The following is a 15,916-nucleotide window of genomic DNA, read 5'->3' as shown; positions in this document are numbered from 1 at the left end:
GGCCAGGCAGGCAGGCTACCTCCTTCAATAGCATACCTAGCCCACTATCAGACTAGCTCTACAACCATAGAATACATAGAATAACTATATTTAGTATACAACATCATGCATTAGATTAAATACTGTCATATCGAGGTACGTGTATTGCACAATCGTGTAATGACAAAACATGGGACATCATGTGCTATCTGCTTGATAGCCTTGATGCCTTTATATTTGATTCAACATATCCAGTAATGTTATGTAGGCTACAGTAACCTAGACTACATACTGGGTAAATAAACGCATCAACAATGTCATCTCTCAGGGTTTCGTACCAGAGCTTGGGGCCGCAGTAGCCCATGTATGCTATGGAGGTGGAGCATCACATCACTCCGTCGCGCTCAGCCTCGATCAGAATGGATTCTCCAAGCTCAGCTCCATCGAGAAGTCGGGCTGCTGACCAGGCAAGGAACCGCAGCAGCAGCTCAATGCCCTGCATGCATTAACCCGCTCTGTTTTAACAAATACAGTGTCTCGGTAGTATCCACAAGCCGTGTTGTGCTAATGGCCTCGATATCTGTAGTAGGGCGCCAGAATATACACCTGTCATTTATTTTGGCGCTCACCAATAATAACCTTATAATCGGCTGAAAGTCAACTGAACGCATGGATCTTCATGGGGATACATACATGTGCAAGATAGAAAAGAAAAACATAACGTTAGTCACGGATTATTGAATGGCTGCAATAGCATACGGATCACCCCCTACGGATGGGATATAGGTTACACCGTTACATCAAATGATAGAGAATATTCTCTTTAGCCTATATAAAGCATTTGAGATAGCGAATACATTTCAGCCATTTTCCATTACATGAAAACCACTGCAAAAAAACGGGTACAAATATGATAGATGTCTTACCGTTAATTATTGCATTTGCATAAGGAAGGTACAAGGTAAATATGATCCAACATTTAGAGATGCACGGCTATTTCTCAGGGAAGCGCACGATATATTATATTAATGTCCAAGGTTTCCCCCTGCTGGCTAAAATCCTGTACTGGAGTGTATCTCGACCTGGAATCATCGCCATCGATCAGAGATCACTGATTATCACTCTCCAATCTTTTAATTATATTGATATATTTAGGGGGAAATAATGTAATTATGGTGTATACATTTTTGATGTAGCAACTGTTTTCAGACCAAAAGCCAGACAATGTTCATGCATGATACAAAAAAATAATACATTGGTTGTCCCTCTAAAGATGGCTGCTCTACGGTGACGTTTCATGGTCTTGGCTAGAAAAAATCCAGCTTTTGTCAAATTAACGTCAGATTTGATTTTTCGTAGCGGGTTAGGATAACTAATGTTGCAGATTATAATATATTGGTTAAGATTACAAAAAGGGTTAGGGTTAGCTAAAATGCACACACAAAAATAAAACTTTTGACAAAAACTGGATCCCTTCTAGTCATGGCCGTGTTTCTCCCACGGTGACATGTCTCAAAAAATGCCAGTTGCATTACTTCGTTTTCACTTTCTAAAATTTTAATCAGCGATTGTAGTTTTTGTTTTGAATTAATAATGAGTTTTTCTAACATTATTGTATTTTTTTATTATTATAATTGATGTTAATGGTGTCGTGCAGGCGCGGGTGCAGCTGGGGTCTTTGCGGTTGGAAAAAGCGCCAAATCCTGCGCACATCGCGTGGTTTATCAAATGGTTATACAAATATACTATGTAATTTAATAAGTTATCGCAGAAATCGAAAATAAAGTACAACATGACTCAGTAAGGTGAGTAAACAACTAAAGTGGTTGGATATATTTTGGTTACAACTGGCTTTGCTAGCAACTGAAACCGCCCGGTGTTGTTGCTTTCCCCCCCTCACTCACTGCGTACTTAGCAAGATGTCTAGCTAGCTGGCACGCTAACAGGATGGTAGTTAGTTAGATATCACTTAGAAATGACATATTACCACATTTTGTAAACGGCATGTGTTGGTAAATAGCTACTTCGCTAGCTTGACGTTATTGACAACCAGCTCAGCTGTTGTCTTGGTTCTTTTAAGTTAGCCTGCTAGGCAACCCATTTTACCAGCCATCTCAGATGGCATCTGGTGCCATCAGCAAGCTAACTAACGTTAGTTAGCAAGATGAACTGAATGCAGATGTCCTGTAGTCTATCTAGTCAACAAACGAGTTAGTATCAGCGTAATTCACGTGTCTTTTTGCCAGCTAACTATCTGGGAGGGAGAATAAACTTGCGAAATTCACCCAGTTTCACTTTCGCTCTGTTGCCAGTGTGGAGCGCTGTTGTGTTGGCTGTATCATCAAATACTAAATACGGTCGAAGATGCCCGGCCTACAGGGCGATGCCGCGGCTCTCGGGAGCCCCATCAAAAAGAGCAAACTCTCCCTGAAGTTTTTCCAGAAGAAGGAGACGAAGCGAGCCTTGGACTTCTCCGAACCTCAAGTAGAGGAACCAAAACCAGTCAGAGTTGAACCTGAGGAGCCTTCAAGGTAAGTGACAGTTTTTAGCAGGTAGCTAATGATAAAATAAAGGCTGACACTGCATTTCCACAATACGATGGGGCGATTAAACAACTGAGTCCCGTTCAATTTCAATTGAGGTAAGTTAAATGTGAGACCCAAGTTGGGGTAAACTAATATTTATGCAAATACTCTAATGCAACGCTATTGACCAATCAAAGCTCACTAAGCTTCCAGACAATGCTTGATTGGCTGTTGATTCCTAGCCTGTTTGCTAGCACCCACATGATGGCGTTGCTATCCGATTGATCATTTTGTGTAAATCCCCTCTGAGGTAGCGTCTTGTTTGTCCGCCCACTCAATTTAAAGTACTGTATTTATTATGGATCCCCTGAGGTCCAGCAAAATGAAAGCAATTTATACAATTTTAAAACATTACAATACATTCACAAATTTCACAACACACGGACATTGGCTACTATTTTACATTTAGCCTCAGATGTACTTAGGAATATGATTTTGAGAACCTTTCATGTGTATCCATTATTTTCTAGCTGTGACCAGGTTGTGCCAATCCCACTGCCTGGACCTGCCCCGTGTCCAACCTCTCCCATCTGCCCAAGTGACAAGGGAGAGGAGACGCTGGTGCCCTTTGTTGGGCTCAATAACCTGGGAAACACCTGTTACCTGAACAGCATTCTACAGGTGTGGTATCTCATTCTCAACAGTTGCATCATGCCATCAACATCTGATGACTGTATAGGTAGGCACATTATTATACTAAATGGTTTAGAAATTCAACTTTTCTTTATCACCAATCCAGGTATTGTACTACTGTCCTGGGCTCAGAGATGGCATCAAGAACCTCTACAGTTTGTCCAAAACAAGGGACAAGCAAAAGGAAGAGGCTGCTAATAGTGATGAGGTATGTTAGCTATGTACAACAATGTGAGTGTAACGGATGTGAAATGGCTAGCTAGTTAGCGGTGGTGCGCGCTAATAGTGTTTCAATCGGTGACGCCACTCGCTCTGAGACCTTGAAGTAGTTGTTCCCCTTGCTCTGCAAGGGCTGTGGCTTTTGTGGCGCGATGGGTAACGATGCTTCGAGGGTGGCTCTTGTCTGTGTGCAGAGCGTCCCTGCTTCGAGCCCAGAGAGGGACAGATGGTAAAACTGTTACATTTATTTATTTATTTATTTTATTTCACCTTTATTTAACCAGGTAGGCAAGTTGAGAACAAGTTCTCATTTACAATTGCGACCTGGCCAAGATAAAGCAAAGCAGTTCGACAGATACAACGACACAGAGTTACACATGGAGTAAAACAAACATACAGTCAATAATACAGTATAAACAAGTCTATATACGATGTGAGCAAATGAGAAATAAAAAAAAGTAGAAAAAAAATAATGGGGTGCAAAGGAGCAAAATAAATAAATAAATTAAATACAGTTGGGAAAGAGGTAGTTGTTTGGGCTAAATTATACGTGGGCTATGTACAGGTGCAGTAATCTGTGAGCTGCTCTGACAGTTGGTGCTTAAAGCTAGTGAGGGAGATAAGTGTTTCCAGTTTCAGAGATTTTTGTAGTTCGTTCCAGTCATTGGCAGCAGAGAACTGGAAGGAGAGGCGGCCAAAGAAAGAATTGGTTTTGGGGGTGACTAGAGAGATATACCTGCTGGAGCGTGTGCTACAGGTGGGAGATGCTATGGTGACCAGCGAGCTGAGATAAGGGGGGACTTTACCTAGCAGGGTCTTGTAGATGACATGGAGCCAGTGGGTTTGGCGACGAGTATGAAGCGAGGGCCAGCCAACGAGAGCGTACAGGTCGCAATGGTGGGTAGTATATGGGGCTTTGGTGACAAAACGGATTGCACTGTGATAGACTGCATCCAATTTGTTGAGTAGGGTATTGGAGGCTATTTTGTAAATGACATCGCCAAAGTCGAGGATTGGTAGGATGGTCAGTTTTACAAGGGTATGTTTGGCAGCATGAGTGAAGGATGCTTTCTTGCGAAATAGGAAGCCAATTCTAGATTTAACTTTGGATTGGAGATGTTTGATATGGGTCTGGAAGGAGAGTTTACAGTCTAACCAGACACCTAAGTATTTGTAGTTGTCCACGTATTCTAAGTCAGAGCCGTCCAGAGTAGTGATGTTGGACAGGCGGGTAGGTGCAGGTAGCGATCGGTTGAAGAGCATGCATTTAGTTTTACTTGTATTTAAGAGTAATTGGAGGCCACGGAAGGAGAGTTGTATGGCATTGAAGCTTGCCTGGAGGGTTGTTAACACAGTGTCCAAAGAAGGGCCAGAAGTATACAGAATGGTGTTGTCTGCATGAGTTTGACCATGCGGTTGGATTTTAACAGTGAAGAGGAGACAGCAGTTCTTTACTTTACTTGCCCAGAGTGAGGCTTTCATTAAAGGTGAGGAATTAACAGGCGCCCGATATTTACAGAAATAACAAACTGGCCAAAGAGCAACAAAGTACAAACTGAATTGTATTAGCTTGTTCAAAAGAAAACCCAAACTTCAATCATGCCTGAGAAATCTTGCAGCACGTTGGTCTGTTCCTTGTCTGTCTCCCTAAAACTAATGGTGCGCGACTTCAGGATTTGGCGTCTACATGTTTAAACGGACACGTGCACACCATGTCATTACTGCAGTCCTACTAGGAAGACATTGTGTTTTAGAAGACCGACATGACAATGATGCTGCCCATTTGCTCATCAACTTAGCCTATAAAAGGCTTATTTTGTTTGAATAAAGGTGATGTGTAGGAACTCAAATATTTCAGTGATATTTCTGCAGTGTGCAGGAGGCTTGACGGATCCCATGGGATGATGCGGTGCATTCTACGTTGATAAGCCTATTCTTTGCCATGTTATAACCCTATTCGGACAGGTATTACTAGACGTTATTCCAGAGGATTCACACAGGATTCGTTTTTTTCCTATTTAATTGACTCTTATGATGGAAGCTAGGAGGTTTTGACAATAGACCACTGATAACTATGGTTGGGCAGTATCTAGATGTTCATACAGTCCTTCTCTCATCCCAGAATATACTGTGTTACCGGCTTAGTACACAAGTGGGTGCCAAAAAAAACCTGCAAAAAGGCCCATTGGGCTTCTATTACCAGAATTATTACAAAATTAGCACAAGTAACAGTGTATTTCCATGGAGGCAGCTAGCTAAATATGATAAGGGGGGGGAAACAAAAATAAACAAATAACAAAAATTGCCAATCCAGCTCGTAAAGTTATACATTTTTGGTGAGTTTGGACATTTACAAGCAAATGCGAATGAGACAGTGCAAATGAACAAAGTTTTGACGCTTGCTTGAAGGATAATACTAGCTCTGGAGCAGCATGTGTACACTCTGTGTCTGGAGTTGCTAGGGCAATGTGCCTGCCTGCTCTGCTCAGAGGGGGGAGGAGCAGACGACCGAGAACAGAGGAGAAAAAAACGCAAGGAAATACAGGTACACTCCACTACAAAGTATGTGGACACCTGCTTGTCAAACATCTCATTTCAAAATCATGGGCATTAATATGGGGTTGGTTCACCCTTTGCTGCTATAACAGCCTCCACTCTTCTGGTAAGGGTTTCCACTAGATGTTGGAACATTGCTGCGGGGACTTATAACAGCCCAGACCATTATTCCTCCTCTACCAAATTTGACAGTTGGCACTATGTATTGGGGCAGGTAGCTTTCTCCTGGCATCCGCCAAACCCAGATTCTTCCGTCAGACTGCCAGATGGTGAAGTGTGATTCATCACTCCAGAGAACATGTTTCCACTGCTCCAGAGTCCAATGGCGCAGAGCTTTACACCATTCCAGTCGACACTTGGCATTGCGCATGGTGATTTTAGGCTGAGCGGCTGCTCGGCCATGGAAACCCATTTCATGAAGCTCCCGACAAACTGTTATTGTGCTGATGTTGCTTCCAGAGGCAGTTTAAAACTGTGTAGTGAGTGTTGCAACCAAGGACAATTTGTACACACTATGCACCTCAGTACTCGGCTGTTCCATTCTGTGAGCTTGTGTGGCCTACCACTTCACGGCTGAGCCGTTGTTGCTACAATACATTTCCACGTCACAATAACAGTACTTAAAGTTGACCTGTGGAAACTCTAGCAGGGAAGAAATTTGACAAACTGACTTGTTGGAAAGGTGGCATCCTATGACTGAACCACAGTTCTTCAGTAAGCTCATTCTTCTGCCAATGTTTGTCTATGGAGATTGTATGGCTGTGTGCTCGATTTTATACACCTGTCAGCAATGGGTGTGGCTGAAATAGCCAAATCCACTCAGTTGAAGGGGTGTCCACATACTTTTGCATATGAAGTATGAAGGGCTTTGACTTCTCAAACATGGCAAAAGGCTAACAGAATATGATACCCTGTCACCTTATTAATTCAGCCACTTACTTAAACCGACCAAAAATAAACGCAACATGCAACAATTTCAACGGCCCTAATATATGGATTTCACATGACTGGGAATACCGATATGCATATGTTGGTCACAGGTACTGTAACTTAAAAAAACATTTTTTTTAAAGGGCGTGAATCAGAAAACCAGTAAGTATCTGGTGACCACCATTTATCTCATGCAGCGTGACACTTCTCCTTCGCATGGAGTTGATCAGGCTTTTGATTGTTGAATGTTGTCACACTCCTCTTCAATGGCTGTTGCTGTTGTACACGTCGATATAGAGCATCACATGCTCGATGGGTGACATGGAGTATGCAGGCCATGAAAGCTGGGACATTTTCAGCTTCTAGGAATTGTACAGATCCTTATGAAATGGGGCTGCGTTTGTCATGCTGTCACGAGGTGATGGTGGGGGACAAATGGCACAGCAATGGGCCTATGGATCTCTTCTCGGTTTCTCTGTGCGTTCAGATTGCCATCGATAAAATGCAATTGTGTTCGGTCTCCTTAGCTTATGCCTACCCATACCATAAGCCCACCCGCCACTGAGGTACTGTTCACAACGTTAACATCAGCAAACCACTCGCCTACACAACGCCATACACGCTGTCTGAAATCTACCCAGTACAGTTCAAACTGGGATACATCTGGAAAAAGTAGCCACTCTTTGCCTTGATGACAGCTTTGCACACTTGGCATTCTCTCAACCAGTTTTGTGTGGTAATCACCTGGAATACATTTCAATTAACAGGTGTGCCTTGTTAAAAGTTCATTTGAGGAATTTCTTTCCTTCTTAATGTGTTTGAGCCAATCGGTTGTGTTCTGACAAGGTAGGGGTGGTATACAGAAGAAAGCCCTATTTGGTAAAAGACCAAGTCCATATTATGGCAAGAGCAGCTCAAATAAGCAAAGAGAAATGACAGCCCATCATTACTTTAAGACATGAAGTTCAGTCAATCGGAACATTTCAAGAACTTTGAAAGTTTCTTCAAGTGCAGTTGCAAAAACCATCAAGTGCTATGATGAAACTGGCTCTCATGAGGACTGCAACAGGAAAGGAAGGCCCTGAGTTACCTCTGCTGCAGAAGATAAATTAATTTAGAATTACCAGCCTCAGAAATTGCAGCCCAAATAAATGCTTCAGAGTTCAAGTAACAGACACATCTCAACATCAACTGTTCAGAGGAGACTATGAATCAGGCCTTCATGGTCGAATTGCTGCAAAGAAACCACTACTAAAGGACCCCAATAATAAGAAGAGACTTGCTTGGGCCAAGAAACACGAGCAATGGACATTAGAATGGTGGAAATCTGTCCTTTTGTCTGGAGTCCAAACGTGAGATTTTTGGTTCCATCCGCTGTGTCTTTGTGAGATGCAGAGTAGGTGAACGGATGATCTCTGCATGTGTTGTTCCCGCCGTAACGCATGGAGGAAGTGGTGTGGGGGTGCTTTGCTGGTGACATTGTCTATGATTTATTTAGAATTCAAGGCACATAACCAGCATGGCTACCACAGCATTCTGCAGCGATACGTCATCCCATCTGGTTTGCGCTTAGTGGGACAATAATTTGTTTTTCAACAGAACAATGACCCAACACACCTCCAGGCTGTGTACGAGCTATTTTACCAAGAAGGAGAATGGTGGAGTGCTGCATCAGATGACCTGGCCTCCACAATCACCCGACCTCAACCCAATTGAGATGGTTTTGGATTAGTTGGACGGCAGAGTGAAGGAAAAGCAGCCAACAAGTGCTCAGCATATGTGGGAACTCCTTCAAGACTGTTGGAAAATAATTCCAGGTGAAGCTGGTTGAGAGAATGCCAAGAGTGTGCAAAGCTGTCGTCAAGGCAAGGGTGGCTACTTTGAAGAATATAAAATATTTTGATTTAACATTTTTTTGGTTACTACATGAGTCCATGTGTTATTTCATTGTTTGGGTGTCACTATTATTCTACTATGTAGAACATAATAAAAATAAAGAAAAACGTTTGAATGAGTAGCTGTGTCCAAACATTTGACTGGTACTGTATATATACATACACACACTCCCACACAATGCATTCGGTCAACATTCAAACCCCTTGACTTTTTTCACATTATGTTACAGCCATATTCTAAAATTAAATTGTTTTTTTCCCCCTCAATCTACACACAATACCCCATAATGACAAACCAAAAACAGGTTTTTAGAAATTTTTGCAATTGGTTTCAAAATAATTAAAAAACTAAAATATCACAAGTATACTGACCCTTTACTCTGTACTTTGTTGAAGCACTTTTGGCAGCGATTACAGCCTCGAGTCTTCTTGGGTATGACAAGCTACAAGCTTGGCACACCTGTATTTGGAGAGTTTCTCCCATTCTTCTCTGCAGATCCTCAAGCTCTGTCAGCTATTTTCAGGTCTCTTCAGAGATGTTTGTTCAGGTTCAAGTCCGGTCTCTGGCTGCACCACTCAAGGACATTCAGAGACTTGTCCCAAAGCCACTCCTGTGTTGTCTTGGCTGTGTGCTTAGGGTTGTTGTCCTGTTGGAAGGTGAATCTTCACCCCCAGTCTGAGGTCCTGAGTGCTCTAGAGCAGGTTTTCATCAAGGATCTCTGTACTTTGCTCCGTTCATCTTTCCCTCGATCCTGACTAGTATCCCAGTCCCTGCCGCTGAAAAATGTCCACACAGCATAATGCCGCCACCACTTTGCTTCACCGTAGGGATGGTGCCAGGTTTCCAACAAAACGTGACGCTTGATATTCAGGCCAAAGAGTTTAATCTTGGTTTCATCAAACCAGAGAATCTTGTCTTGTATTTGCACTTGAGATGCCTTTTTATGGATGAGATCGCAAACTTGCCATTTCCAGAAAGTTTAGCGGGGATGCCCTGCTTTGTAATCTATTGCCTGGGACAGGGCTCTCCAAACCTGTTTGTGGAGCGCTACTATCTTGTAGGTTTTCACTCTAACCCTAATCTAGCACAATTGATTTCAATAATTAGCTGGATGTTAAGATTAATCTAGTTAATTACAACTGGGGTTGAAGTGAAAAACCTTCAGGAAGGTATCTCCAGGAACAGGGTTAGAGAGCTAAGGACATCAACAGCCAAACAGGCTTTCATTATATAAACTATAGACAATTTTTATTGCACATTTAAGGATAATTAAACTGATGCATTTGACGATGTTCAACTTCAATTCACTGGCACTTTGAAGAAAAGCTTAGCCATACTCATTGATAACCGTACATACATACTTTTGATGATTTTACAAGACATTGCGAGATACAGATTACCAAGATATAGCCTATGCGCACGGTTCCAACAGTCTGTCTGTGCCGATCCTGTCCCTCGCTGGCTCGCCTGCTCTTTCTCTTTGTTTTGAAAAACACCAAGTGTGTGTTTGGTCTTCAGCCTGTTGTGTGTAGAATAGCTTATCCTACTCATTGATAGTGCCTACTTTAGTGAAGTTGCGCGAGACATTGCAAGCCCAAAAAATTGCCTCGATACAGCACTGTAATAGCCTATGCCTGCAGGGTTCTGAAAGTCTGCCTAGAGGCCGACATGCCTGCCTGGCTGTGCCCTCTCTCTCGTTAGCCTGCTCTCTCTTTGCTGTGAAAGATGCAAGAGTTTGTCCTCGGAAGTAGCCTATAGCAACTGGTTTACCCCTTTGCAAAAATACTGAATATTAGGAGTCGATTCTTGATAGACTCCCCACCACTACCTAAAACCGACAAATGATTGTTTTAGATGAGAATCATTCACATCAGGATACTCAATTAACATTACAATGCACAAATTATAATCCAGATTATTAAGGTCACAATCATGCATACATTTATACCAGCACACATCTCAATAAAGGTGCGTTTCGTAAACAGTGTCTGTCTATTATTATCTGGCAAGACTTTAGATTCCCTGTGATGATGTTTCCAATATAGCAATGCATTTTTTAAGACTACAGTCAACATATGCTTCAGTTACACTGTCATCAATGCTGCCTATAGTAGCATGTTGAAATCTTTTGAACGTAGAGCACTATAATAACAGGAATCCCTCTTTCTCCCTCAGCAGACGGAGGGTCCAGAGGAGGCGGTGCCAGTACACATGGAACTGCTGGGTAGTTTCCACAGTCTGATCACCTCGGTAGAGCAGCTCCAGTCCAGCTACCTGCACAACCCTGACAAGTACAGTGATGGGGAGCTGGCCACACCTCCACGCAAGCTACTAAACACACTCAGGTCAGACCCCACAGCACTACGGCAAGGCCCTGCAATACTGGGTCACATTCAATAGGCAGAATATTATGGAAGTTTATCGGTGGTGCGATGATACAGAAAACCAGGATTTTAGCTTTAAAGCAAGCTTCCTCAAATCAGGGTTTCACCGTCCTTGAACAATATGTTTGGTATTGTATTTGACTCACTGATGGTTGCGTGTTTACAGACAGCTGAACCCCATGTACGAAGGCTACCTACAGCACGATGCCCAGGAGGTGCTGCAGTGCATCCTGGGATACATCCAGGAGGCCTCTGAGACAATCAGGAAGGAACAGGAGGACCAGGACGATGTCATAGAGGTCAAGCCAGGCAGTTCTGCCCCTGTGGGCACCAACGGGGCTTCAACAGAAGAGCAGGCCCAAACTTCAGAAACATCACTTGATGATGATGATGGCCAAACCAGTGGTAAGAGGAAGAGCGATACAGAGGCAGGCAATGCCAAGAAGAAGCCAAAATCTGTCAAGTCCAAGAATGCTGCTGCTGTTGCAGCCAACGATGGCAAACCCTTCACTCGCTCCAAGAGGAAGTCTACTGGTGGCATCACTGTAGCGCCAAAAGACAAAGCTGAAGAAGAGGGGGAGAAAAAGCAGGAAGAAAAGGGAGAGGAGGAAAGTAATGTGGAGGGGAAAGGAGAGGTAGAGGTGGCCCCTAAAGAGGTGGAGGTTAAGGGGAAGAAGAGGCCCAAGTTGTGCTGGCCGAGGCACTCGGGGAAGCAGCCCAGTATCTTCTCTAAGTTCATGAGTATGGGACGGATCAGCTGCCACACAGGAGGGAAGACCGAGACAGCCAAACCTGACCCGGAGGAGACGGGTCCTAGCCAACCTCAGGAGAATGATGATGGGGAACACGGGAGGAACCCTCAGGAGAAGGTAACAGAAGTGCCCGAGGAGGAGAAAGCTAAAAGTGAAGGTGAGTTCATAGTTGTTGAATCATGCCGTTGGAAACATACTTGGTCATCGATCATGTCCTGTCTGTCACATAGGATTTGTACCCTTGCTTTAGCCATTTGGGGCTCCCGAGTGGCACAGCGGTTGAATGCACTGTATCTCAGTGCTAGAGGCGTCACTACAGACCCTGGTTCGATGATAGACTGTATCACAACTGGAGGTGATTGGGAGTCCCATAGGGCGGTGCACAATTGGTCCAGTGTCGTTAGGGTTTGGCCGGGGTAGGCCGTCATTGTAAATAAGAATTTGTTCTTAACTGACTCGCCTAGTTAAATAAAACAATCGAATAGTTTAGTGTATTATCATGTTGAACGCTGACTCCTCTCTCCTGTCCAGAGTGCCTGGGTGTGGACATGATGGAGCATCTGTTCCAGGGCTGTCTGGTGTTGAGGACGCGTTGTCTGGAGTGTGAGTGTTACACCGAGAGGAGAGAAGACTTCCAGGACATCAGTGTCCCAGTGCAGGAGGAAGAACCCTGCAGCCCAGACAGCAGCTCAGAGGGTAAGGAGAGTTGTGTGTGTACACACTCTGCGTTCTTGTATAAAATGGGCCAGTTCTGCAGCGCAAGACTGTACTATACACAAATTGGTACATTGTTGCACATACATGAACAGTCACCACTCAAACAAGTTGTCAAAGATCAGCCAAAGCACAACGCCGTCTCACAAATGTCTATCCTCTCATATTCCAACTACCTCCCCCCAACCCCCTCTCTCCACCCCCCCAGTCTCCCCTGATCCCAAACCGGTGCTGAAGACTCTGACGTGGGCCATCTCCCAGTTTGCCTCAGTGGAGAGGATTGTAGGGGAGGACAAGTACTTCTGTGAGACCTGCCACCACTACACAGAGGCTGAGAGGAGTCTCCTGTTTGATAAAACCCCAGAGGTCGTCACTATCCATCTCAAGTGCTTCTCAGCCAACGGGTTGGAGTGAGTCTTCAGTGTTTATCTGCTGGGTTTTGCTTTTACTCTAGATTGATGCTTTGTCCTCAGAGAGTATAACAGTTTCCTAAGAGCCTGTCACAACATAAAAATCCACACAATCAGATACAACATATGAATGTAATACCGTATTATAAAAATAAAAAAAAATGTTTCACCTTTATTTAACCAGGTAGGCAAGTTGAGAACAAGTTCTCATTTACAACCGCGACCTGGCCAAGATAAAGCAAAGCAGTTCGACATATACAACAACACAGAGTTACACATGGAGTAAAACAAACATACAGTAGAAACAAGTCTATATACAATGTGAGCAAATGAGGGGAGGTAAAGGCAAAAAAAGGCCATGGTGGCAAAGTAAATACAATATAGCAAGTAAAACACTGGAATGGTAGATTTGCAATGGAAGAATGTGCAAAGTAGAAATAAAAATAATGGGGTGCAAAGGAGCAAAATAAATACAACGGCACATGGTAAGCAAATCTCAGGAAAGTCAGGGACCGTTCCATCGTTCCTCGGCTTGTGTAAACTGTCTCCCTCTGTTGTTCAGGATGGACCCGTACGGCGGCCTCTCAAAGGTGAACACCCCTCTACAGACCCCACTGAAGCTCTCTCTGGAGGAGTGGTGCACGCACCCCTCAGCCACTGCCACCGGAGGGCAGCACTACCAGCTGTTTGCTGTGGTCATGCACAGTGGGGTCACCATCTCCAGCGGACACTACACCACTTACATCAGGATGATGGACCTTAAGGACACCAAGGTCCGCCTGCCAGAGGGGGATGAGAAGCAGGGAGAAGAGGACTGTGGCGGGAAAGTGCCGGTTCCGGAACCCAAAGAAGAGGTGCTGGATTATGACGATGGGGAAGTGTCCTTCAGTCTCCGTGGTAAAGCAGGACAGAGTGGTTCTGTGAATGCTAACTCCAACACCAGTAAGATGGGCTCCAAGAAGGCTTCAGACGGGGTAGGACTTCTGGGGGGTCAGAGGAGCCTGTCCAGCTATGACCTAGGGGGCAACAAGCAGACAACCAACCCAGACAAAGCTGCCTGTACTGGGGTAGAGAGCAACACCACCAGATCATCCAGACGGACCTCCAGTGCCCCGGGACACAGCGGTAGTGGAGGGGTTAAGAAGGAGGGTGAGGGGGGCGAGGAGGCCTCTGTGGCTGGGTGTGAGGGGTTTGGGGTGGCTACGGAGCAGGCCCTAAGCAGCCTGCTGCAGTATGAAGGGAAGTGGATGCTGTTTGACGACTCTGAGGTGCGTCTCTTTGAGGAGGAGGACTTTCTGAGAGCCTGTTCTCCAGAAACCTGCTCCACATCTACCCCATATCTTCTGTTCTATAGGAGGGTCTGAAACTTCTCTGTTTGTGGGTGAATGAAGTATTTTCTCAGATGTCATAGGGAAATGTGGAGAGCATTGGAAAAGATCTCCTGAGGTTTTGAGAAGGAGTCAACTTGAGATTCAGCCTGGTTGGCTTGCTGGGTTTAATAGATTCAGCCTGGTTGGCTTGCTGGGTTTAATAGATTCAGCCTGGTTGGCTTGCTGGGTTTGATAGATTCAGCCTGGTTGGCTTGCTGGGTTTAATAGATTCAGCCTGGTTGGCTTGCTGGGTTTAATAGATTCAGCCTGGTTGGCTTGCTGGGTTTAATAGATTCAGCCTGGTTGGCTTGCTGGGTTTGATAGATTCAGCCTGGTTGGCTTGCTGGGTGGGTTTGATAATCCTGTCACTGATGTTTATAACCTGTATATGTCCTTTTTCAAATGTTTTACTATTCAGTTTATCCTCTTTTTTTGTGTGCTGGGAATATAACATTAGCAGTCTACAAAAATGCACCTTCGCACTTGACATCAAGCAACCTGCCCTTTGATTTTCCTGCCCTCGTGTTGGAAGTGGTCTGAATGGAAAGTACAAGGTTTCTCCCTGACACTTTTTTTTTTTTCAGATTATTTTTTTATAAAGAGCACATTTTTATTCTTGTACATCTTTATCCTGTTCTGGCTTCATGCCTTCTGTCTGTTGATTAATGTTCATACTGTTGGTCTGTCAGAAATAAGAGGACTAGTTTTGGCCATAATGTTTAAGTTCAGTTAGATTCAGGCACTGGCCGTCTGGTTCTTGGTGGAAGAACTTTTATAAGTGAAGAAAACTAAATTACTTCTCTTGGTTGGTCATTTTGTACAAGGTTTTATAAGTGAATTAAAGCAGTGATGAAATACCTAGCCAATAAGATAGACAATCACTTTACAAAATGCTAGTACAACAATGCATAGCTGTTAGTCTCAGATTTGATATGTATAGAGGGGGAAGTGGACTGTTGTTTTGGCTTCAGGGATTGTCTACCCTAGGGCTCTATTCAATCCGTATTGCAGAAGTTCAGCTTTAAATTTAACGCCAATGTTCCTGCTTTAGTGGAAACTGCAGATATCTGCTCAATGGGGAAATGACCTTTGAAAGAGCATACCTAGAATGAAAAAGTACTACACAAGCAATAAAGTTTGAACTTTCATGTAAAACGGACTTTCTATTCATCCTTTCCCTGCTGTGAAGTGTTATAGATTTAAAATAAATGGTTTGGCTTTGAAACCAGGACAGTAGAGTTACTTTTTAATGTGAATAATTCCCACTCTCCTGTACATGTAATAAAGCACTGTGCATTTCCAAATGTTATTTAACTAATATTTCTAATCTACAAGGTGATTGTCAAATGTCATCATGGCTAGTTTAACAGACCACAATGGTTTATTTATACATTTCATATATTACTGGTCTGTTTACTTGGCATCTTTTTTTGGGGGGGGGGGTGTATTCATTTCAAATATATTTAGTCTAATACGTTTCTCCAGGCC

The 15,916-nt window shown here is 43.7% G+C and overlaps 1 protein-coding gene across 2 annotated transcripts; it reads left to right on the top strand.

Annotated features, from left to right (window-relative positions):
• The first annotated feature begins 1,493 nt into the window (after window positions 1-1,493).
• On the top strand, window positions 1,494-15,737 carry usp1 (ubiquitin specific peptidase 1). Of its 2 annotated transcripts, none has more exons than XM_029648527.2 (9): window positions 1,494-1,784; window positions 2,292-2,510; window positions 3,035-3,185; window positions 3,304-3,405; window positions 10,977-11,143; window positions 11,349-12,091; window positions 12,466-12,630; window positions 12,857-13,058; window positions 13,621-15,737. In XM_029648527.2, the coding sequence occupies exons 2-9, from the start codon at window positions 2,344-2,346 to the stop codon at window positions 14,420-14,422; spliced, it is 2,499 nt and encodes an 832-aa protein (XP_029504387.2). In that variant the 5' UTR covers window positions 1,494-1,784; window positions 2,292-2,343; the 3' UTR covers window positions 14,423-15,737. The 2 variants fall into 2 exon arrangements, with proteins under 2 accessions (XP_029504387.2, XP_029504386.2); XM_029648526.2 differs by having other exon boundaries at window positions 1,497-1,784; window positions 10,974-11,143.
• Window positions 15,738-15,916: the final 179 nt, after the last annotated feature.

This window comes from Oncorhynchus nerka, linkage group LG24 (genome assembly GCF_034236695.1).
Source record: "Oncorhynchus nerka isolate Pitt River linkage group LG24, Oner_Uvic_2.0, whole genome shotgun sequence".
Classification (NCBI taxonomy): Eukaryota; Metazoa; Chordata; class Actinopteri; order Salmoniformes; family Salmonidae; genus Oncorhynchus; species Oncorhynchus nerka.
Note: the sequence above shows the minus strand (reverse complement) of the source record. Positions and strands in the feature narration are given on the sequence as shown.

Bases quoted from the DNA above. Each gene is read 5' to 3' on its own strand.
- usp1 (XM_029648526.2), top strand. From the start codon at position 2,344: ATGCCCGGCCTACAGGGCGATGCCGCGGCTCTCGGGAGCCCCATCAAA. The intron at 12,631-12,856 runs GTAAGGAGAGTT...CCACCCCCCCAG, and splicing joins CCCAGACAGCAGCTCAGAGG to TCTCCCCTGATCCCAAACCG. The intron at 13,059-13,620 runs GTGAGTCTTCAG...TCTGTTGTTCAG, and splicing joins TTCTCAGCCAACGGGTTGGA to GATGGACCCGTACGGCGGCC.